This window comes from Ochlerotatus camptorhynchus, unplaced genomic scaffold (assembly GCF_037179485.1).
Source record: "Ochlerotatus camptorhynchus isolate MF236.1 unplaced genomic scaffold, CSIRO-AGI_Acam_v1.1 ptg000494l, whole genome shotgun sequence".
NCBI classification, from domain to species: Eukaryota; Metazoa; Arthropoda; class Insecta; order Diptera; family Culicidae; genus Ochlerotatus; species Ochlerotatus camptorhynchus.
This window is the reverse complement of record NW_027040979.1, coordinates 420,411-446,500: the sequence shown is the minus strand read 5'-3', so window position 1 is coordinate 446,500 and position 26,090 is coordinate 420,411. Positions and strand designations below refer to the sequence as shown.

Below are 26,090 nucleotides of genomic sequence, written 5' to 3'. Positions count from 1 at the left end.
CGCAAAATCAAAACATTTGACGGTAGGAATTTTTTTCGCTTCCATCTACAAGCACAGCACTCTTCGATCTTTCCACTCGTGAGAGGATCATGGTGTCGGAAATAACAAAAGTCGACAGGAATCTGACCTGGGCCCAGATTAATACCCCGTTCACATTACAGCCTATATCACGTAATATAGCTTGCCTTGAGCACTCATGCATAGGATTTCCAGTGACAACTAGATGTATGAGTGCTCATTGCAAGACAGCGTATATCACGTGATATAAGCCATAGTCTGTACGGGGTATAACGCTCTACGGAGTTCCTAGAATTTCTACGAAATTTCCTAAATTTTTTCGATGATTCCTGAACTTTTCTGAAGTTTTCTGAATTTTTTTGACGTGCACTGAAACTCTATGACTTTCTTGAAGTTTTACAAAGTTCCCTGATGGTAGAGAAACACCCCTGTACTTCAAAAAAATGCCCCATTTTTTTTAAAAAATCGTAAAATTTCTCTAAAATTTTCTATATTTTCACAAAGATTGTTGAAGTCCTGCAATATTAATTGAAAATAATTCTAAATTCGCTTAACTTTTGCGAAGTCCACTCAATGAAGTTCGCTTAGCTTTTGTAAAGTTAGCTGAACTCAATCAAAGTTTGCTTAAAATTCATCAAAGTGTGCTGAACTTCTTAAACATTTGCAGAACTGTTTCAAAGTTTGCTGAACTTTTTCAGAATTTGCTGCACTTCTAGAATGTGTCCTGAACTTCAACGTAGTTACCTGAACTTCTGTGGAGCTCTCTTTCGCAGAAGAAGAGATGAACTAGCCTCAGGCTAAAAATCTCTAAAATAAAGACAAAAAAAAAAAAAAAAAAAAAAATCTTTCGCAGAAGTTTTACGTAGTTTTCTGAAGATTTACGAGGTTCCTTGAAGATTATCAACGTTCCCTAGTCTTTAAGGATTTTCCCTGAATTCAAAAGATTCTGTTTTGCCTCTCAGTTCTATTAATCAGCAATATTGATCACAGACGCAACCATCTGTGGGTCACCGTCGAGGCTTGTTTTCATATCCGTACACTTGGGAAAGGCAGCCGATCGTCGAGAAAATAATCGATTTGAAGTACATTAGCATTAACGTGAGCAAAATCTGTTCCAGATGTTTGTAAAGATCTTTTTTTAACGGGAAGCTGCTTACCGGAAAAAAAAAATGCTGATATGTTTTGATTTTTCTAAAATTATTGGGAAAATATACTTATGAGTAAAAACATTTTTTCTCTCAAAATCACAAAGTCAAAGGTAGTATTAACAGAACCTAATGGTCGAGTTTTGTGGCTATTTAAGTCCGAATTTTTACCTTGATGTCATAGAAAAAATGGTTCTGCCAGTGAATGTTCTTTAGAATCAGATAACTTTTTTTTTTAATTTTTTTAGGGTCATCCACAAATTATGTATGGATTTTTTTTTGTGATTATTAAACCTTCCATCCTCACTTTGTAAGACACTGTAAAATTACCAATTACCTCCCCTCCTCCATGTTATCGAAACTTTCAAAAATCCTTAAAAAATTGAGTTAGGAACGTATAAATCAATAAGATTATCATGTGCTCATTTTATGTATCAAGCAGGGCTGGTAAATGTCATTTTCAATGAAAGATCTCACGCGATATTTACAGAGAAACTTCTGTCACCATCATCGAATGAGAAAACGATGATAGAGATTTTCTTCAAAATATCATCGAATATTTTGTCATGACAGAACGTGACAGTGTTGTGATAATTGTAATTACGAGCTCATTTATTGCTATTAAAGTTACTTTTACCGAGGAAATATTAAGAATATATTCACTCTACCGATTACATATGGTTGCTTGCTTAAATTCATCTATAGCAGTTAAAAATGTTGATGTCAAAACTGCACATAAATTATTCTCATGAGTGTTTGATCTTTGATCATTGGAAAATGACAAGAAAGCAAATGATAGGTAGTTTCGTCTCGCGATAGTGTCACATGACGGCCGTGATATTTACTAGCTCTGATCAAGAGCAAATTTTCATTATGTCGAAAGTAACATTCGCACCGATCCGGGAAAAATAAAGATTTGTTTTGATTACCGAAAAGTTATTCCTATTTCCAATCAAACTCATAGTGATAGCAATGTTTAGCATATTAAGCAGCGTTTTAATCATACAAAGCAGATCGCTAGCTTTCATGCTAAAAAATACTAGTTTTTGGGTGAAAAGTTATTTTACGTCGTTTGGTGGCCCCTAGTGTTATTTAAGTCAAAGTTTATTTACCAGGATATTCGTGAGAATTATCAATTACGTATCCTTATGTGCAGCCCATTGATCATTTTAGGACCACCAAAATCACTTTAGCAACAAACAGTTTAATTTATTCACTTTAATAATGAGAAATCGACACGAGGAACGTACACTTTTCACAGTTTTCTCTGGGTAAAAAGGTAAATGAATCATTAAACAATGACGATGTTCCTTAATAACTAAAAAAATCTCCTTAAAATAGATCGGGTTGCTCCTTAAATGATTGATCAAAATACGTTAAAAATCTTAAAATGCTCAGTAAATAATTAAAGTACGCTCCCTAAAATAGAGAAAACTGTACATTAAGCATTTGAAAATGCTCCTTAGCATGCATCGCTTTGCACCATTTTGAAGTGTAATTGTACCATATATCATCGGAACAGATGCTGTAGAAAGGTTAATAAGTACCATGAAATCAGCTGAAATGTTCAGTAAATCATTGTGTGCATTTGTGCATTTTTACTGAACATTTCAGCTGATTTCATTTCACGTTTCTCCCGAATTCCTTGAAAATAGTATTTTTTTTTTTTTTATTATAGTCACTTTAACACTCTTGGGTCATTCGTGACTTGTCCGGGGGTGAGATTTGAACTCGTGACTTTGGCGTGAGAGGTATGGATGTTAACCACTACGCCGGGGTCACCCCCCTTGAAAATAGTATTTTTGGTTTCGCATAAAAATGTATTTTTTTTCTGGAAGCCCCCAAAAATTTCTTGTGGCTTCTCTTAGAAAATTCTTCTGACGTCACCTAGAGCATTCTTCCGATTTTCTTTGAGACGTTTCTGCAAACTTCCTCCTCATCTTGGAAACAAGAGTTATCTATCTTCGGGGAAAGTCCTTATATTTTTCACCCAAAAATAATTCTAAAATTATTTGCCAAGAATGTCGCATTTAGCATATCATCGTTTTGCAACGTTACATTGTATTCGTTTGAGCAATCTGAGCACGGATATGACTGATAAATCTTTAATATAAATCATGTGTGTGCTAATATCCACAACGAATCTCATGAGAACTACACATTTAAGAACCTTATACGATTAATGAATTAATTATGAGCAGAATTAATGGGGCGACTACACATTTCCAATTTATTAGCCAACACAAGAAATTCATTCGTTACGAATCCTTTTCTCAAATATTCAGACATCAACGAGTGCCTGCTGCGGAATGGTCACGGCCCCTGTCAGGACACGTGCATCAATCAGTGGGCCACTTACAATTGCAGTTGTGATGGACTTCCCGGGACTCGTCTATCGGCAGATGGCCACGGCTGTGAAGATGCCGGTGAGTGTCCCAAAGCCGGCTGCTCCCATCAGTGCCTCAGTACTATGGGCCGAACGTATTGCCTGTGTCCAAAGGGATTTGCCCTCGGAGACGATTGGAAAACGTGTCAAGGTATGATGGGGATTTCGGTGCATCTGACACTGGAAAGAACTAGGTATTTTCATGCCACTTCTGCCATTCTGCTGCTTGCTGCCGCGCTACTCAAAACTAATTCTCCATTCCATGATGAATATTCACCAGTTTTACAAGTTTCACTTAAGCATCGAACGAATGAGCGCTTGTTGACTTGCTCACCGGAACATCGACACCGATTGTGCGACGAGCTCCGGCGGAAAATCTGCATCGAAACTACATTTCAAAGTCATAAATTATTCATCCTCAAACATTCTTCCGTTCGTGCTTTTGTTATGCAAACACCACGCGGCTCCTCTTCTAGTCATAAATATAGCTTACGCTGCTCCTAAAACTGACTGCATTTCGCCCGACTGTGGCTGGTACTGTATACACAATTTCATGCGCTGAAAAGTCCATCAAACAAATGGCAATAGAAAAAAAAAATAGTTTCCGCCATTCATCGCTAAACGCCGAAGAGAGCTTTCCGGGTTAGAAAAAAATGCTAGGTACCTTTCATCAAATCATCACGGTGAGCCAGAGGCTTGGAGCGGGTTTGAAAATTAAAAACAGACGACCGACCGAGACTGCAGCCGGCCAGGCACCACCGATCAGGCTTTTCTGTGATGCGCGTGTTAAATACGGATCATCCTTGATGCAGTTTATCTTCTATGCTGTCGGTTATCTATCTAGCTGGATGTGGTGCGTGGTGCAGTGGGTTTGCTCTCCGCGGTCTGTTGTGCATTCATAGTGAGATATTTGCTGCTGCTATTAGTTTGAAAATATTTTTTACTATTCTATTCGCTGTTCAATTGGCTTTACGAGATAGACAGATAGAATGATATGGGATTTTGAAGAGCCAGTTTTGGCTCGGTATCACTAAAAGCTCAATGACGTATTTTTATTGCTATGCAAAGGCTGGTAGATTGAGCTGTTCAATTTGCGTGGATTCACTCACCATTCACTACAAGTGGTAGTATTGTTTTCTACATTTACTTGTTATAACTGATATCTGGATTGAGGGCTTTAGTCAGAATGCCAGAATGCCACTAAGTCGAAAGATATTAGACAGAGTTTTGAAACTTTGAGGAACACAATCGCAATGATTTTTGTCGGTGTAAAAATATGTAAGACAGAGCACCCGAGAATTTACCTATGCCTGCTATCATGTATCTCGAGACTTAAAGCTTGAAAACTGCTGTTACAATTTGCATACTATCATGTTATCTACCAACTCTGTAAAAAGAATGGGTCCATTTAAAATGATTTTATTGCATTTTGAGCTAGTTTCATGTTTAGAGATATCCCAATGAGTAATTTATTTTACAGTATTTGTCCTACGATGTGTTTGCCCTTGTAATATAATAATATACACGTTGCGCCATATTGTTCCTAGCACTATTCTCGACATTTCTTTCAAACACATTTTGATGTGTGTTTCACAGATTAATTGATAAAAATCTAAAAGGAGGTTGTAATCCGCTACATAATTCAGTCAGGAAGAGTGGCAATCAGATTAACAAAGCAAAGTAGCATGGCTCTCCACTGAAGACAGATGATGTAATTATTTGACTGATAGATAAAAATAGCTCATTGCACCTTAGTCTGGAATAAGATGGTGGTTGTTAGATAACATATTTAGCTTTAGTATGCAAGTTGTTACAGCAATTTTTTTGCTTTCAGAGATACAAATATTATAAGACAGCAATTACCCGAAAATTACAAAAATGACTTGAAGCACCTCTAAGTAATCACTGATTTTGAGGAAAACTTAACATGAGGAACAATAATTTCGTTTGACCGGTTGGACCGCGGTTATTTTTCATGGTGAGATAAAAAACATAATTGTGCATGTAATTTTTTTTAGTTAATATGGAAAAACCTGATTTTCTAGGATTTTGATGTTTTTTTTCCCAATATTTAAACATCATTGTGATGGTGATGACGGTTTCAAATAATTCCAACACTAGAATCAATGTGAATAACACTTAAATTATGTTTTCACTTATTCAAAAACGATTGATGCGACTGCAGAAATGTTGATATTTACGCTTTTATGACTTTGCATTTTGGGTGGTGCATAAAATCAATTTTGCTCCACCCTGCTCAATCTATTCTAAATCAGGTCCTGCACGCAAACCAAAAATCTGTTACAATGAATGTTAGTTCCATTTCCTATCATCCTCTGTTCATGAACATCGCAGCGAATGTAAGAAGTTGACCTGGCGATGTAATGGTTTTTTGCCTTTTTATTTCGTGTTCTGTCTGTGCTTTCACCTACACAAGCAAGCATTTGCCTTGATTTTTATGTATAACATGGTAGAACGACGCACACTCTTGCCTCGAATCTCTCCAGCAGAAAAAGCATACGAAGCCGAGTGTGAGAGGAAATGAGCGATTCTTGTTTGCTTTTAGGCTATCCTTATTCAGAAGCATGGAGAGAGTAGTGGAGAAAGCACAGGTCTGATAATCGCAACGTTCGTTGTTCGAGTCCAGTCCGCAACATTTTTCCTATTTTTTTTCGACATTATTAATTTACCTCACTAATACACCCTACATTTTTCGGTCTCCAATTTTCTTGCATTGGACCGCAGCTAGGTATATCGCATCCTCGGTTCATGCGGTCTCTACTTACATCCTCTGATGATGAATCCCACATAATTGTAAGCGAATCTTGTTGTCAAAATCGGACGCCCAATGTAAGCTTATGCTTATTATCAGTCAAAAACTATTATTTGATTTATTAAAAATAGATCCATTGGTTAACTGTTCCCTTATAAAGCTTCATACATATATCTGCATAATAACCAGCATTCCAAAGTTAATGAACTCGGGTGGAAAACTTTCTCGCCAAGCTCCGTAGGACTTCTTTTGTACCCGAAAACTTTTGCGTTTCCACAGCAGCAACGAATCTTTTCATCCTCCGCTGCTCTTTTGACCATATTTCTAAAAAGACCACAAACACTCCTATGCTTATATATGCTGCCATTCACTGCAGGCACCGAACTCACCACCAACAGCCGGGACTCAACAGTGAACGGTTGGAGGATGATCCCATCCTACTACTCAGGAATGGAAAAAGTTTTTCATCTGCTCGATAGCTTTCCCTCTCTGGCATAAACATGTGCTCCTTTCAATAAATATCAACTTTGGCGAATATTTCATACGTAAAATTATAAATACAATCATTGTGTGGCGCCCCCTGCTTGCGTTTATTATGCTTCATCTTATGTTTTTTATTCGGGAGGAAAAGCCGCGCATTCCGGCAGTTCATGGTTGCGTTGTGGTGGTGGTAAGATGCTATATAGAGAGCTAGTATACTAACCAGAAGTTGAGCATATTTTCATGCTCGACTTAACGTCGAAGGCAAAGTCGAAGTTTTACCACAAAACTGCATCAAACTACGGCAGTGCTTTGTGGATGAAGTGGAACAACTCGTTTCAAAAGAATACTTTCCCCGAAGGGCATTAAAAATGCATGCAAGATTGAGGATTATGTTTTGGTGAGAAGAGGTGGGGGATGTGGTAAGGGTGTACATTTTTGTATGCATTAATCCAGTTTTGCTATTAGGGAAGTTTTCAATATTTGAAAACTATTCCCTCATGAGAGAGGAATCATCCGGTGGTTCTGAATATTCATATCATCCATTGCTTTGCACTTTTCCTGCTTGAAACTATGATAGCTTCCTTCTTTCCATCAATAATACAGTTCTTTCTTATATTACCAACAAAGAGAAACTCCTATCGCTTCGTAACATTGTGATGAGCATTTGGAATTCGAGCTGTTCTGTGTTAATCTCCTATTCATGAAACAATCCGGCTCATTCGAACAGATATCAACAAGTGCGAAGACCCTGCTATCGCCGAGAACTGCCCTGATGGATGCGAAAATCTACACGGTTCGTATCGATGCCATCATCTGGAACCCAGTTCCACTGAGGCAACCCACACTCCAGATGAAAATGAAGAAGATGAAGACCAAGAGGAGCATGAGGAAGACCAAGTTGGTAGACCTACCTCGACATCCACAACTACAACGGAAATCCCTGAAATAAAGAACGGTGATTTCCTCCCCTCAGGCGAAGATAACGATGATGACGATGGCGATGATGACCAATTGGAAAACGAGCTAGACTCTCATTCACCACAAATACCGGAAATCGATCGATCAAAGATTGATGAATACGACGACGCCGACGCCGATGTCGATGGTGATGATGACGAAGAGCAGCCGGACAGTAATAGGCGACAAAATGAAGTGGAAATTCATCATCCCCATCGGCACCATCACGGGGAGGAAACACTGCCGGAGGAAAGTGAAACCGAACAGCCAGAAGTGGAAGAGCCCCTTATGACTCAAGTTTCCACATCGACGACGACGACCACGGAATCCTCCTCACCAAGTGGTGGAGAGGATGAAGACAACGGCGACGACGATGACGACGCTGACGACGATGCTGATGACTATCTAGAACCAAATACAGCGACACCTGTCATACCGACGACGACTAGCACTGCTCCGAGCACGACGACAACGGTTCCTCGCCATTGCAGGGAAGGACTCAGATTAAGTTCTCTGGGGGAATGCGAAGGTCAGTATGAGCTTTAATGGTATCTTATTGTTTGTTGTTTCTATATCATCAACCACGTGCAACTTGCTGCTGCATGGTAGTCTTTCTAATTTGGTTTCAAACAGGCATCGTTTCTACCAATTGATGGTAGCTAAGAACATCAATTATTATATGCAAAAATTTGAGATTGCAAAAATGCATTGTCTTGTAGATCCTACTATGCAGACAAAACTGTAGATGGTAAATTACAAATCAAATCGCAAAAACCTACCTTTGTTCAGTTGGAGAGCAAAGTATCACTGAATGAATCGTTTCTTCATTCAAGACACTTCACATTTTTGCGAGAAAAAAAAATCAACTGTAACTAGCCGAAGGTGTCAGAAAGCCATTGAATGTTCGCGTTTTGGCTAATTGAATTTTGCACAACAATACAAACTCGCACATTGTCCTCGACACTTCGCTTGCTGCCCCAAAACAAATGGAAGCAGACTGAACAACCTGAGTTCGCGGCAGCTTTCATTCTAACAGTGTTGGCTTTCATCCCGGATTGAATTTCGAATTCCTGCTCCCGGTCGTTCTCTTTGGAGAAATGCTGCCATAGGCACATGCATAGGCGTAGCCAGATGAGGGCAGGAGGGGGCGACTACCCTTAGGGACTCAGCAACACAAAGGCTTTCGGGGAAATGGCGTTCGGTGAAATGGCATTCGGCCAAATTTTCCATAGTAAATTTTTTTCGCCCCTCCCTAGCTCGAAACCTGGCTACGTCCTTGGGGCACATGGCACAGCATCTAAACTGATACAGCGAGTCTTCTTCTGGTGATGGTGCTTTGGTTCGCACATATTCACGGTGACATTTATCAGACTGGAAACATGCATTCAGGAAACCGACTACACTGTAGGAACGGTTTAAGTAACGTTGTTGCGATACGGGAAGCTGCAAACATACCAGCTACTACGACCGACGCCAACCGCCAAGCATGTTAATTGTTGTTGTAATTTGTAACTTTCGTTGCGATTGCAGGTTCGATGGTGGGATTTTATGAATGCGTGTGAGAGTGTGAACGTGGGCTTGTAGAAGATACAAGGGTTGTTTCTGCTGTTTCCAGTCAGACGTTTTCGGTTATATCGTTATTTGCTGGTGGCAAAGTGTGTGGGAAGCCTGCTCTAGTGGAAAGCGGAAGTGTTTTGTGCAATGTTGAACAGATCTGCATTCTGAAAATTAATGCCGGCATGGTATCTCATGGGGCCTCAGGTAGTCGGTAATGGCACGGTATTACTAAACCGGAGGTGGCGGGTTCGATTCTCGGTCCTGTCGAGGAAATTCTTCGGGTTGGAAATTGTCTCGACTTCAGAGAACATTGTGATTAACAAGCTCTCAATTGATAATATAGTGCATCTAGAATAATAAGTTTAGAGCCGGCATAACGCTCGCTACAGAAGCATAAAAAGCCTAGAAAAAGAAGATGGTATCTCTGGTGAAGAGGATTATCACACTTATGATTCTGGTTTGGAAAATTGGCATTCGTGTCGGGTTGTTTTGCTACGGCTTTAGTTAGGTTCGCTACACATAATAGTAAGTAATGATTTATGATTTCATATTTTATGAATATCATTGGACTGATGTACATTGTAGAATACGATTTTCCACCTTAGTTTGTTGTTCATTGAAAAATCTTTAACTGGATTTTCAGTTGACTGGATTTTCAGTTAATTCAAAAACATTGAAAATGTGGTAAATGTGTGTTGATCTTTATGAGTCTTAAGCCTTCAACTTATTTATAATCGATTGTAGCCAGTTTCATTGATATGTGTAGTCAGTCTTGGCAATTCAGATTAAGGCCAATGCATAGCTGTCCAGAATGATAATTTAGCAGGTAAAATGCATTTAGAGCCTGGAATTGATACTTTAGAAAAAAAAAAGTTTCTTGTACTTAGTTATTCATTACAGTTAAGCCCTCATTTTAATGTCAATTAAAGATAACTTTTAAAACTTATAAAGACGTAATGCACTTAAAAGACTTGTAGATATCTTTTGCGATCAAGAGTTATTGACGTTTGTCTTATGACAATACGACCATTTCAAATATTCATATCTCTAGTTGGGCCAAACACTTGAAATGTCTTTAGACGACACTTGAACAGGCATATCAGCCATTCCATAGCAAAACGATATAGTGGTTCTCATAATTTCGTTAAAACTGGTAGTTTTGTTCCTTATAGCAAAATCTTAGGACCGTGTTTTTTTTTTAATTTTATAATTAATTTGACCATTTCCATGTTTTAGCAATAAGAGATAAAAATATATATTTGCTTAATATAATCGATACCCATTGCCGGCCCGTTTTCACCATAATGGAGAGTGCGACACCAACTGATGAGATAATCGTTCTGGGTGACTTCAATCTACCCGGTGTTTCCTGGAAACCATCTTACAGCGGCTTTCTCTACCCAGACCCTGTACACTCTGTATTTCATACAGGATCAGTTAGCCTTCTCGACTGCTATAGTACAGCAACACTATCTCAAATAAACCACGTAGTCAACGAAAACAACCTCTGCTTCGTTAGCGTTCAGGACACCGCTCCTTTCATCTCCACGGCACCTTCTCCACTAGTAAAGCAAGTACATCATCACCCTCCCTTGTTTGTCACTGTTGCTGACAATCACGATCGGGTCTTTGACGACATTTCCACGACCGTGTCATACGATTTCCGGAAAGCCGATCACCGTAGTATCGTCAACGTGCTATCTAGTATAGATTGGGAGAGCATCCTCGATCCTGATAATGTTGAAACCGCTGCGCACAAAAAGGGCAGCAAACGGGATGTGGACAATTATCGTGGAATTACGTCGTTGAGTGCAGTTTCGAAGTTATTCGAGTTAGTCATCATGGAGCCTCTACTCTCTCATTGTAAGCAGTATCTAAGTGGTGATCAACACGGCTTCACTTCCGGTCGTTCTACTTCCACAAATCTGCTGTGTTTGACATCGTATCTTACGGAAAGCATGGCAGAGAGGACTCAAACAGACGTCATATACACCGACTTGTCAGCTGCTTTCGATAAGCTAAACCATGCCATCGCGATTGCCAAGTTGCATAGACTTGGGGTCAGCGGCAACCTCTTGCGAGACACCTCTAGGGCCCTGTTCGTTGCGGACACTTTACAAGGTAGAATTGATTGCAGTGCAATCGTGGGGCAAGTCAACATTAACGTCCAACCCCGTGCGCTACGTAACAACGTTATGCTGAGATTGCCACTTCAGCGCACAAACTATGGCATGAACGGTGCAATAGGTGGGCTGCAACGAGTGTTCAATCGAGTCTCGGGCATCTTCGATTTCCATATGCCTCGACAACTGCTACAAAGATACTTCTCATCGTTCTTTTCTGGCACAGTTAACCGTGAATGATTGTGTGTTTTATTTATGTATTTTATTCTTAGTTTTTATTTTTTGATTTACCTATTATATAAGTTACTTAAATCATCATTGGGGCTATACACAGCCTGTTATGTTATGTAAAATAATTATTATTTTCATTGCAAAATATCAACTTTTTTATCTATATAAATTTATATTCATTATTTCATATGTTTTGATATATTTAATTTTTTATTTTCATGTTAATGTTTTGATATATTTCATTTCTCCATTACATATATTTTCAATATATAAATAAATACTGGGTTGGGCGGGAGCATCAGGGTATCATTTGACCTGGGACTGGACGATGGAGTGGTATGACAACCGGAGTCTAGGAGGGAATAAACACTATAATTTTCTTTACCCTACCGATTCGATTGTGGTGGTGTTAATTCTACTTCAACAGTTTCAGTGAGATTGACGCGCCCTTCTTTACAAACCATCCTGTAGGAAGCTTAATAAGTATTGCGAATTGTGTTATTCGATTTGTTGGATCGTATCGTTGGAAGGAGATTCTTAAATTCCCGTGGATTTCGTGTAAGTGTCTTTGCTTACGGGTCCGCACCTCCGTTTTTGGCCCTTCATACAGCGATATTGTGAATTCAGATCGGTAGCTCAAATTGATCTTGCTATTAAGTGGAACTGCATACAAGACAAGATCTTTGAAGGAATGGTGGCTACCTTACATACATACATACATACATACAATTTGACCATTTCCATGTTATTTTGGTCCAAAACTTCATAACTTTAAAACCACTGAGCCGATTTCAAAGATCAAAATATTTAATTAATTAATTTATTTATTTATTTAATAAGTCATCTGACAAAGTTGTCTTAATGAATAAACTATTAGTCTTAAATAAGGTTCAGTCTTCTGACTCTCTCTTACAAATTGAGGACTCGACGGATACAAACATACGAACCATTGCACAAATAGGCAGGTTGTAGCCATAGAGAGTACGATGAAAGCATGGTTGCATCAGGGATTGCTGACGTAACATCCTACCTGAAGCTCGGAAATCAAGCAGTGACAGAAGATGAGAGCAATCGACGTCACCGTTGAGTAATTTAGGTACAAACGTAGCCTATTGCAGCTTTCGTCTTCGATCAATCATTTCAAGGTTAAGCAGACGGCATCTATCGGGATATGCTGAAAGGTTCAAAGGATCACGCCACGGTAGGTTTCTGAGCGCAAGTCGTATGAATCTTTTTTGCACACGCTCGATTCGCACGTTTGCCGTCCCCGCCCAGCCTAATGGGCGAATTGAACAACAAAAACAACCGAAATAACAATGATGCCGCCGACTCCGGTTGGAGGGTTTTGGGCGACAGGAAGGTGTGGAAAGCTGATTGGACGGAGTACGATGCTCGAAAATCGCGACATCTGAGCCAGCAAAAATTGGCTGCAAAGGCTAGTAAGCGGAGGAAGCAGAAAAGGGCCTACCAAAAAATGTTCAACAAAAACAACAACTCACACAATCGTAGCAGAAACAACAACAGCAACAACAAAATCAACCACAACAACTACAACAGAAACAACGACGACTACAACTGCAACACCAATCACACCAACTACAATAGAGACATCTCCAATAACTATAACAACTACAACAATAACTGCAACAATAACAACATCAGCGCTCAGGGTAATCACATAGTAAGCAGACAAAATGGCAACCACTTGCTTCCGCCTGACAGAGTACTTCTTGCGGCAGCGAAAGATCAGTTTTCGCGACCGCCGGTTAACTATCGGCCTACAATTCAATTTCGAAGGGGAGAGATATTGAACCCGTACCCGACGAGTGCTGAATTTCCACCTTCTATAACAGCACATCCAACCAACCGGTAAACTTCAGCTTCATCGTATGAGGCGTGCTCATGCAGGCACTCGTGTTTTCAACACAATTGAAGCACCCTTTGGAGGAAGAAAATGTGTTTCTGCTTAATCTGATGCTCTCTTCAGAAGTAGTCTGTGACGTACCGGATGCGGCTGAGAATGAAATTGACGAGGATCACGACGTTTCGCAGGAGATGAACCTGACGCACTTTTCTGAGGCAGACTGTGACGAACCGGATGTGACTGGTAATGAATCCGATATTTTTAATAATATTCTAAGCTCTGACGAACAAACAAAAATTTCATCTGAAACACATTCTACGGAAATTGTGGTATATTGTCAGAATTTTAATCGTATGAAAAGCGCAACAAAAATGAATGAAATTTATAAAAATATACTGAGCTCCTCTTTTTCAGTTATTTTGGGCACTGAAACTAGTTGGAACGAGAACATTAAAAGTGAGGAAACTTTTGGGATTGATTATAATGTTTTCAGAGATGATCGTGACTTACTCGAAACCCAAAGAATGTCAGGTGGTGGAGTTCTTATTGCTATTTCTTCAAAATTTATTTCAGAACTTATTGTTTCATCGAAAGTAAAAGAATTTGAGCATGTGTGGGTAAAGACAAATATAGCTGGTGAAACTCATATTTTTGCCACAGTCTATTTTCCCCCAGACTACGCTTGTAAGTCCTCGTATGAAAACTTTTTCCAAATAGCTGAAGAAATCGTATTTCAATTTCCCCCTGAATTCAAAATTCATATTTATGGAGATTTCAATCAACGCAATGCTGATTTTATTCCTGATTCAGATAATGAGAGTTTTCTTCTCCCAGTCATTGGGGAAAACGAAACATTACAATTTATTTTTGAAAAAATGGCGTCTTTAGGATTAAACCAAATAAACCATGTAAGAAATCAACAGAATTGTTTCCTAGATTTCTTGTTAACGAATATACATGAAGATTTCTGTGTAAGTAAATCTATTTCTCCTTTATGGAAGAATGAAGCATTTCACACAGCAATCGAGTATTCCATATTTGTTCATGAGAGTCAACACCCCAACGACAGTGAGTATGAAAATGTGTTCGACTACAAAAATGCTAATTATGATAATATTAAAACTAAATTCAATGGACTAAATTGGAAAACCATTTTGAAGGATCAGGTAAATGTTGAATGTGCCGTGGAGGTTTTTTATAAAATTCTGTTTGACGTAATTCACGAGGAAATTCCATTAAAAAGGAGACGACGCAATTATTCCTCCAAATATCCGGTTTGGTTCACTAATCATATCATTAACTTGAAAAATCGTAAACAAAAAGCTCACAAATTATACAGAAAACATAAAAATCGTGATAATCTCGAAAAGTATTAAAGGATTTGTGATCAACTCAATGATGCAATTTCTTTGGCACTTTCTGAGTATAACATAAAAACTGAGAATGAAATTAAATCATTTCCATCAAAAATGGCATTGGATGAAAAGGAAGGTGATATATGTAATCTTTTCGCCACTTTTTTTCAAGAAACATACACGAAATTTTCAGATAATGATAGTGATTAGGAATATTTTTCTTATTTTCCTGACTTTTCAACTACTGTTGGCGTTAATAACATTTCGCTTCATGATATTTGGAATGGCTTACGAGATTTGGACGCCACTAAAGGTTCAGGACCAGATGGAATCCCACCTATTTTTATGAAAAACTTAGCAACTGAACTCACAACCCTTTTATTCTGGCTGTTTAATATGTCGCTTGAATCCGGTATATTCCCGAAGGTATGGAAAAAATCTTACTTAATACCCATATATAAATCAGGTAGAAAATCCGATATTCGAAATTATCATGGGATTGCTATCATCTCGTGCATTCCAAAACTCTTCGAATCAATTATAAATAAAAACATTTTTGGCCAAATAAAACAAAGAATAACGGATTTTTTAAAGGCCGTTCAACCACCACAAACCTTTTGGAATTTGTGGACTTTGTATTAAATGCAATGGACAGAGGTAACCAAGTAGAAGCTCTATATACAGACTTCAGCAAAGCGTTTAACAGAATTGATATCCCAATGCTGATTTTTAAATTAGAAAAAATGGGAATTGAGATGGAGCTCATCACCTGGATTAGATCGTATTTAGTTGATCGCCAGCAAATTGTAAGATTCAACGAGAAAACATCTAAGCCAATTCATGTCACGTCAGGGGTTCCCCAGGGATTGCACCTAGGTCCCCTTCTTTTTATTTTGTACATTAATGACGTCTCTCTTATTTTAAAAAATATCAAGGTACTTATATACGCTGATGACATGAAGCTATTTTTAGAAATAGGAAGCGATAACGATATGAATGTGTTTCAGAATGAAATACATGTTTTTTACAGATGGTGTAGTAAAAGTTTATTGAAACTTAATATAAAAAAAATGTAATCTTATAACGTACAGTAGAAAACTAAACAAACAAAATCTTTGTATTACATTAGGTAAAGTAAATGTTCAAAAATGTGAAAATGTAAGAGATTTAGGTGTTATTCTAGATTCTAAATTGACATTTGTGGACCATTATAACACAATAATACATAGAGCAGGCAATATGCTTAATTTTATAAAACGTTTCGGTCTCCACTTTAAAGATCCTTATACAATTAAATCACTTTACGTTGCTTATGTGAGGTCAATTTTAGAATATTGTAGCTTTGTTTGGTCACCCTATATGAAAAAGCATGAAGAACGAATAGAGTCAATCCAAAAGCAATTTTTATTATATGCATTACGTAAGTTAGGTTGGACGGCTTTTCCTCTCCCGTCATATGAAGCACGTTGCTTGCTGATCAGCATTCAAACATTGAAAGAACGTCGGGGTTACGCAAAGATTTCTTTATTAAACAATATCATTTCGCAACGCATTGACTCAGCTGATCTATTGTCAAGGTTAAATTTGTATGCACCTTCCCGACAATTACGCAATCGACAGTTGTTCGCAGTAGATCGCCATCGGACGAATTACGCTAAATTTGGACCGGTAAATCAGATGATGACTGTTTATAATCATCATTGTGAAATGATTGACCTAAATATGCCCTCAACAGAATTAAAAATATATTTCAGAACCCTGCGAAGTCATAGAACATAAGTCTTAATGTTAATATGTAGTCTACGATTTGATTGATTGACGAATAAATAAATAAAAAAAAAGATTCTTAGGTTCCATGATACGTCGTTTGGAGAGTAGAATTTTCTAGCATCGGCCTTACGAGTGAACAAAGCATTGTATTAGACAGTGTCGATCCATGAAATCCTTGGCAATTGACGATTAGCCTTGGAAATAATCGATGCAATGAAAGGAAAGCTTCGAGTCCAATACGGCACCAAGATCCGTCACTTGATCCACTCTGCTAAGAACAGTATCATCCATGTGGTATTCATAAATTAACGGGTCTTTGGACCGATAGAAGGTCATCACATGACATTTCGTGACGCTAATAACAAGCTTGTTCGAGCGGCACCACTGAACGAACATGTTGAGCAACATTTGCAAGTGAAAACAGTCCTCGATGCAGCATACCACCACATAGGTTTTCAGATCATCAACATATACGAGTTTGCACTTGTGGCCAAGGGTAGATGCAGCGTCATTGAAGAATAACACAAACAATAACGGTCCCAATATCGGACACCGGACGTGCTAGCAAATGGCGATGAAACATAAGATCCGTGTTTAACGTACAGCGTTCTGCCAGTCAAGTACGATGACAACCACGACACCAATCGATTTGATGCTCCCAATCACGATAGCTTGCAGAGCAACACTTTATGATCAATTTTATCAAAAGCCGCCTTTAGGTCCGTATAGATTACGTCAACCTGCGCTTTATCTTCCATAGCCGAAAAACAGGTAATAGTTAGATCCAGCAAGCTAGTAGCAACAGACCTACCGGGAATAAATCCATGTTGATCCGACGAAATGTGTTTTTTTTTGTAGCGCGTAGAATTTGATCACTGACGATAATCTCGAGAAGCTTCAATGCGGCAGAAAGGCTGGTTATCTCACGGTAGTTTTTAACATATCGTCGGTCACCACTTTTGTGGGGTGCCTGGTGTGCTCTCGCTCCCTTTGTTGACAGTGTGACTCGACCGCGCTGATCTATTATTAGGTTTTTGCGGTGTGCATTGCTTTTGTGCACAGAGTGACATGAAGAAGAAAAGTGATATTTAGTTATTGTGTGTTTGGATTCGCTGGAGGAGGAATTGTTTAAAAATGACTAGAGAAAATTAAGCATCGAGAATGCGCTCCCGGATGTATTGATTTGGTGAGTACGTTCCAGTTGAAGATTGTTCTCTCTAAATATCCCTTTTTTGAATACGTTTCATCAATCAAACATTATTATATGTTGGGTTTGGGGGGGGGGGGGGGGGGCAGCCTAAGGGTTTCAATGGATTTGTAGACTGGACAAGTGTTCGTGGATTTGCCAGTCCCTTGTCACGTGTTGATAGACGTACATCTTGTCGTTTGTCTTCCAAAGGTCTTCAATGAAGTTGATTCACCCAGCTGCAACAAACCATCAGGCAGAACTTTACAACCAGTGAAGTATCTGCAGTCATATGTAATCCTTGCACTGATGGTGGGTTCTATTCACATCACATGTTCCCCTATAAAAAAGTGAATTTGTGTCGCATATATTATAATCTCATCTGATTCTGGATTTTACAGTCAGCTTCACAGGTGTCAACCTCCTGCTCAGGAATAAGGAAAACTTCGTTAAAGTCTCTTATTGTGTTTCCCTTCCGACTGGGGGACTTGTAGACTTCGGGGCAAACTTTCTTTGACGGTGGTGGATTATTCCCTTCGTTCGCCTCCGTATCCGAAACTGGCTACATCTGTTCCAATTCTGCTTCAGCCTCCAAGCGAGTCTTGAACTCTCTTTTTTTCACTCAATTGATACGTTCCCACATTGGGTTTGGCATGGAGAACTCGTCTTGAGAAAGTTTCGCTACCGCGTTTTTTTTCCGGCCAGTGTAGGATTCCAGCTTCTTTCCAACCAGAAAGAATTACGGTTAGGCATGTTTCGCATCTTTCAATTGTTTGTACCACTTTAAATGGCATTTTTTCCGCACTTGAACTTGGACGACACTAGCTGACTCCCTTCCGAAACATTTTGAACTGTCACTTTTCTCCAGGCAACTTTGTCATCATAAAACTGAACGGTACCAAGTCAAGTCAAAATGGATAATAAATAAACAATAAGGTATTCAAATTTACTTTATAAATGCTATAATAAACCATTGTGCAGCGATGATCGAGACGTTTCCGTCGGATAAGATTATTTTGCGGCCGAGTGTCTAGGAAGCTATGGAAACCGAAATGGCTCTTGATTTTGTTTTATGCCCTTATAGTATAAACCACCATCGCACTTTGTGAGTTGCCCCAATAGAACCCTTGCTTTTGGTTTGAATCAGTACAAATTCGTTCTATTATATAAAAAAAAAAGAAGTATACATATTCATTTTCTTCCGAACTAAATAAACCACCATCACACTTTGTGAGTGGCCCCAACAGTATCCTTGCCGTTGGTCTAAATCGGGTCAAATCGGTTCTAATAATTATTTTATATTCAATCAAGTAAACCACCATCACACTTTGTGAGTGGCCCCAACAGCATCCTTGCTGTTGGTTTAAATCGGTTCAAACCGCTTATAATTAATTATTTTGGTCATTGATAAAATAAAATAAACCATCATCACACTTTGTGAGGGGCCCCAACAGTATCCTTATTGTTGGTTTAAATCGGTATACACACATCTAATAATGATCTACATCTCTAGACAGCCGGCTGTTTAGAGCATAAATCGAAAACACTTATAAATAACTACACAAAACAAAAGATCGCATCACTTATCAAGGTGAATCCTGATCCAACGAACCTAACCCACTAACAAAACCTCCTTCCTGTGACTTTTGTGGGATGCAGAGGTAAACACGGTCCCAAAACAACAAAAGTCACACACTAACATTCCTTCCCTCTCCCACCTGATTGCAAGGACGTGGCCGGTGACGTTATTGATCTTTAAAGGTAGGAGTCACTGGAACATGTACACTGAGAATGGCAGGTTACTACCAAGCCCCATTCAGTTGATTCTTTGTACAATTTCACTGGTTCAGATCAATCACGGAGTGCAACTATCGATACGTGCAGTCAGACTAAGCTAAGCTAAGCTAAGCTATCGTCGGTCACCACTTTTGTGCACAGTACCACTTTTGTGCACCATGTACGATAGTTTCCATCTCATGGGAAATTCACCTATCTCAAACGAACGGTTGAAAATGAAGGCTAGCGGCGCAGCTACTGCGCATGCGCAGCGACGGAAAACAGTAGGAGGGATACCATCCAAGCCAGGAGCAAATGAATTCTCAAACTTTTTTGAAGCACCAATGATCATTGGAGATGACATTTCGAACGTGTCTAAATCAACTGCATCCAGCGCGACATTGGACGCAGCCAGTTCGGCCTCGACGTCGGACGATGACACTGGTTCGAAGATGGATGTGAAATGCATCGCGAAGAAATTGCATGCTTCTTTTTCAGTATTGGACTCTTTGCCATCATAGATCACATTAGGCGGAACTGATGAGCTTTTCCAAAACGATTTCGGATCCCGGCGTACTGAACTGCACCCTCAAAACGTGTGATTTGTAGAGTGAAGCATTCAATTTTCTGTAGACGTCGCTCGCTCGTTTGAAGTTAGCTTTTGCAAATACGGATTTATGCGCCCGGAAATAACGTTGCCACCGATTGCGTTCTTTCTTAGATTTCCGAAGAAGGGGCGTACAACAAGGAGGAGAGACAGGTTTTCTCTTCGTAGCAACGTTTAAGTTCAACCATTGGCGGATGATGGCACAAAAATTTGAGGCCATGTCATGGACATTCACACTTTCGTAGACACAATTCCAGTCGAGGCCTGACAGGTAAGCGAAAAGCACATCAAAGTCGATTTTGCGGTAATTGAGTGCTCTTTCGAATTCATTTGCACCGGAAGTAGCCTAAGACATTCAGCTGCAACATTAACGCGAATATTAAGTTGGGGGGGGGGGGGGGGGGGTTTGCAGATGTACAGGCCGCAATGGATCATCAGCGGAATACAAACGGTCGCGAAAACCAAATCGAGAGTGCGACCTAAATTATTCAACTGCACGTTAAATTGATTCAGGTTCAAGAAGTCCATACCGTCGAATAACGCTGTACTCGCCGGAGTCAAAAGCGTCGAAGATGCAAGACGAATGCCATTTTCATCCTCAGACCAGGCAGTAATCGCCGCAAACGAGTACAATGTCATCCAAAGAAGCGTTGTCGCAGAGTTCACGAACGGTGGCGATGTGTTCTTCAATCAGATTGACATTACGGCTTTTGTCTGGTGGAATGTAGATACTGCACATCAGAAATCGACGACCATGAATATTAGCAGAAACACACACTTGCTCCAGTCTCTTGCTATTGTTCGTATCAATGCGCGAGCTGCAGTAATTAAAAATTATATGTAGAAAAAAATATTACAATACAAGAAAATTGGGATTTTGCATTGAAAATCATTGACTGATCTGCAAAAAAAGCTTAAATTTTCAGGGAAAAATATAAAAAAATATTGCCCCCTCTGTCTGCAAACCATGAATACCATATAAAAAAAAAACAAATACAATAAAATTAAATTTTTTAATATCATTATATTTTTTCAAAAATTATTTTTAATTACCTCTCATTTGTTAGTTTGATCTTTGAAATCCAGCCAGTGCACACTGGGGACAAAATCGAAACAATAACTTCGGTGCTCGCTGGAACAAGAGACTAAAACATAGTCTTTCTTATAGAAAAAAGTCTCAGAAATCGATTGGAGTAGGTTTCATCTTGGGCACGATAGGGTAAGTTGGGGTTTTTCACAGTTTTGCCCTAAAATCTCCAATTTTGCATGATTTGAATGCTGTATCTCAAGATACCGATGATATAGAAGGACGATTTCTTGGGCAAAGTTGATCAGGAGGTCAAAGACTGTTGGATGATGGACAGAAAAATTCGAAATTATTCCGCTAGGCGGTGCTAGTGAGCATTCGAAGTGTATATGTTTGTGCTGCTGTATCTCAAGATCCTAACTATTTAGACGGATGATTTCTTCGGCAAAATTGATCAAGGGGTTAAGGATTGTTGGATGATGGACAGAACAATTTGGAATTCCTCCACTAGGTGGCGCTAGTGATTATTGAAAGTGAATATATTTGTGCTGCTGTATCTCGAGATCCTGACTATTTAGACGGATGATTTCTTCGGCAAAGTTGATCAGGGGGTCAAGGACTGTTGGATGATGGACAGAAGAATTCGAAATTCCTCCGCTAGTTATCTATGCTATCTATGATCTTCTCTGGCTATTACGTCTCAACTGTAACTTAACGCCTGCTCTCAACTTAGTGCTCTAGATGCACTTCCACAGTTGTTAATTGAAAGCTTTCCAAACCTGTTCGATTTTTACATGTGTATATTGTGTGCCAAGTACAATAATATACTATGCCCAGGGAAGTCGAGAAATTTTCCAATCTGAAATCCTAGACCAACCGGGATTTGAACCCAGCCACCTCCAGCATGGTTTGCTTTATAGTCGCAGGCTCTACCGACCGAGCTTATGGAGGCCCCATGTTCTATGAATGTAATCAAACTAAAATGCGAGATGGTAGCCTAATTAATAAATTTTGAGGACAGTTTGGTGAACCTAGAACGTCTTAAACATATCGAATTCAAACGTAAATAATGTGCATGATATTTTTAACCCTGTTTGGAGATGTTTTAATACAAAGGGCTTTGAATCAGTGAACCTGGATGAGAATTTGATCTGAACTCAAGGACTATTTAGAGAACCGTGAGTATCTTATACACCTCAAAATCAACTATAAACGAACAGCAGAAACTGTATAAACGTGTTTCGGAATGTTATGTCGGTGAGATCCCCGTGCAGATTTTAGTTGATCCAGTAGATCAAATAATCTGACCTCTAGAACAATTTGAAGAACCTAGAACTAGTATTAAACACCTTAAATTGATGTTGTTTGGAGATGTTTAGTTGCTAAGGACCTTGTATCAGTTATGGTTGATCAGGTAAATCATTTGATCTGAGCTCAAGACAATTTGGAGAACCTTGATTATAAATCAAAATAAATCAAAAACGATCCGCAGAAGCTTTATGAACATGTCTTTGTAGGTTTTGTCGCTGAGGACATCGTGCAGTTTATGGTTGAGCCAGTAGATCAAATAATCTGAACTTCAAAGCAACTTGGAGAACTTAGAACATCTCATACACCATCAATTACAACGAAAATGATGTGCATTATAGTCATGGACCTGGGTGCATAATTATAAAAATTTACCAAAAAATTTTTCATTCTGTTAAAAAATGTCAAAATTAAGCGGAAAATATGAACATCACTGTTTAAAACTTCTTTTGAACATTCAACATTCTTAAACGGTGGACGTCACTTATCCGTAGAAACAGTGAAAACATATTACTCTTTCTCCGAAAATGTATGGTAACGTCACTTTGTCTCCAAGCTTCCAAAACACATTTTTATCACTAAGAGAGTGTTTTCTGGTGTATCTTAGGGTATAGATTATGAATATAAAGAAAAGTGAAAATTGACCATGGTGGCGTTTACGTCACTTTGTCATCTCACGGCAGTAAGGGCCTTGTACCGGTTATGACTGACCTGGTACATTATTTGATCTGAGATCAAGGACAATTTATTCATATATATAGAGATGAACTAGCCTAAGGCTAAAAATCTCTTAAATAAAGAATTAAAAAAAAAAATTCATATATACATCAAACTGAACATGAGCGATGTACAGAACCTCTTTGAACATGTTTGAGCAAGTTTCGACGCTGAGGACATTGTGCAGGCCTTGGTTGTCAAATGTTCTCAACTACAGAATGCTTTGGATGACCTAGAACGTCACTTGAGCTTCTTATATACATCCAAATAGATCAAGAACGATGCGCAGTAACTCCTTGAACATGTTTGGGCAGGTTTCGCCGCTGAGGTATTTGCAGGACATTATCAAAAAGTGATGACCGGGTCATAGAACTTGTTATCAATTTGATGTTCTACTAAAAACCGTTTACTTGACTTTGTGTCTAGGGCACTGCGAAAGCACCTGCGGCTGTTGCGCAAGGTGTTAAAAACTGGATTGGTCAATTTAATCGGCGATGGTCAAAAACCCACAGTAAGGACCGGTTCTTTAAGAAGAATGCAGAGTGACTTGAAAACATATTCGAGGTAAGAATAATGGGCGTGCTTAATTTTAGAAAGCAGCATAAATTAACGAAGAAACGTTTTTAATACGATACCGTCGAACATTAAAAAAATTAACAGTTCGGAAAAATTGTACCTGTTGAGCGAAGTGCTAAATTTTCAAAAAACAACGGATTCCAAACCAATTTAAATTGAACTTGAACGAAAATTAGTAAAAGCGTGGAAATGCGTTAATATAAAGCAAAAATATCATTTGGTTGTTGATTTTTCGAAAACTTGTTCCAATTATGACCTGTGGGAAAAAATATTTGCTTGCATTTTTGATATATTTTTCCAATATGTTAGAAAAATTAAACAACGCCGAAAAACAAATCGGGCGGTACAATTCCCTTTAAATACCAGATTGGTTTTTATGCGTGTGCGTGTGTGTATGTGTGTATTCAATCTAACCCCCACTGGCCGGTAGTGGTATTATGGAAAAAAATTGCTTACAACAATCCTTGATGTAATAATTTAAAGCAAGTTTAGTCCGGGCGTTAGAAAGCGATAGTTCTACTGCAGATTCAGCAACCCATTTCAGAATTCCTGGTAATTCACGCTCATTCCGAGGTTACTTTCACATACAATAAGCCCCACACTACCGTTATCATATGAATAATGGTACAGCAAACACACTTCCAGATTTTGAAATGTGATGTTTCGAAATCTGGCGCGTATTTAGTAATATATGGAAATATGTATTTATGATTGATTTATAATCAGATGGATTTCACCAAATTCTTCCTCCGAAAAAGCACCGGTTTGTTCACTCGTGGTAATCGAAAAAATCTTCCGCGTTGTTTTTACAACCGAAGACGACATTTTGAATCACATGCGAAGTTTTTCATTTGCACCGAATTTTTGCCTGACTCCTCATTCGCGTGCATCCAGCAGAAGGCAGAACGCCAACACCTAGAAAAGAAAACCGGTAAATCTCTTCTTGGGAGGGAGGCAAAGGATCAAAAACAAGCGAAAAGAAAAACCGACACCACAGCAACACAGTTTCTCGAAACAAATTATTGTCCCAGTATTTACGTTAATTACAAATTCACTAAAAGCTGATTAAAGCGTGATAGATTTTAATTTACGCATATCCACTCGCGAAAACTAATATTTTTTGACTTGGTACAATTCAAAAATATGCGGGAAACAGAGGAAATCAGCGCCAGTGAAAACAAAACCAACCGTTCGCGGGCAGAGCCTACTGCTTTCTTCATACCTTAGTTTTAGTTAGCGGGAGCTAAATTCTGTATAAATTCTCAAATTACAATTATAGTCGTCCCATAAAGGTGGCTCATGAATTTGAGGTAGCCGGGCGCACATTTGAAACCTCAGTTAGTAACTAGCTCTTAATTTACCATAACAGCACTTGTTAAAAGTAATAGTAATTCTTACATCCAACTTCAGCACCAACACTCCGATGGAAACAATCAAATACCAGATTGGCTTTTGTAACCTTAAAAATAGACGTGCTTGGACATGCCAAGTGAAGTGCTTTAAAAATGGCTTCAAAATTTAGAAAATGACATAGCAACCCCAAAAATAGCTTTCAAGTTATATTGACATGTTAAAATAAATCTATAAACGTCAAAATAGCTCAAAAAGCTCCTAAATATTCCAAAATGTGGATATGTCTTTTAAAGTGTCAGAACGACCTAAACGTCAAAACATCCTTAGAAAAGGGAAAAAGAAAAATTGACGAGTCATCTTTCTCAAGACATTTGCAAACTGTTTCGATGCCGTTCTGACAGATTTACGGTAGAATGATATACCTATAGTGGTGATGTGGATTGTATTTCTGATCCTCTAGGCACTTTTATTGATCTAACGGTTCCAAGTAAAATATATACACAGAATCATCATTGAATAAAACACGCTATCGATATGTTCATCACTGGCACAACTTCCCGGTACATACTTTCTCTTAAGGGATGAGCTCAGCAATGACATGAAGCACATTTTGTACCATTGGTGCAACTCTATTTGCACCAGCAATTAGTTCGAAACTCACTGACCATAAGTAAATTGCTCTGGGGGCCAGCTCTCAAACCATAACACACTTCCATCCATACCATTCGCAATCCGCGCCACCATGAATTATTATTCCCATAAACCGGCGCCAGAGGTGTGCTGAACCAAATTCCGTTTGAAAATCCATCGATAGGTAGCGGTGACGAGTACAGGCTGTATGAATAATACCCGATGGGTACCCAAAGTTTTTGGCATTC

The 26,090-nt window shown here is 38.8% G+C and overlaps 1 protein-coding gene across 1 annotated transcript in view; it reads left to right on the top strand.

The window, feature by feature from the left end:
* Positions 1–26,090, top strand: part of LOC135712600 (fibrillin-2-like) — a 177,997-nt gene that overhangs the window by 66,580 nt on the left and 85,327 nt on the right. The window contains exons 5-6 of the mRNA XM_065235551.1: positions 3,449–3,700; positions 7,533–8,291. Coding sequence (XP_065091623.1) covers positions 3,449–3,700; positions 7,533–8,291 — 1,011 coding nt within the window. The remainder of the gene's footprint in view (positions 1–3,448; positions 3,701–7,532; positions 8,292–26,090) is intronic.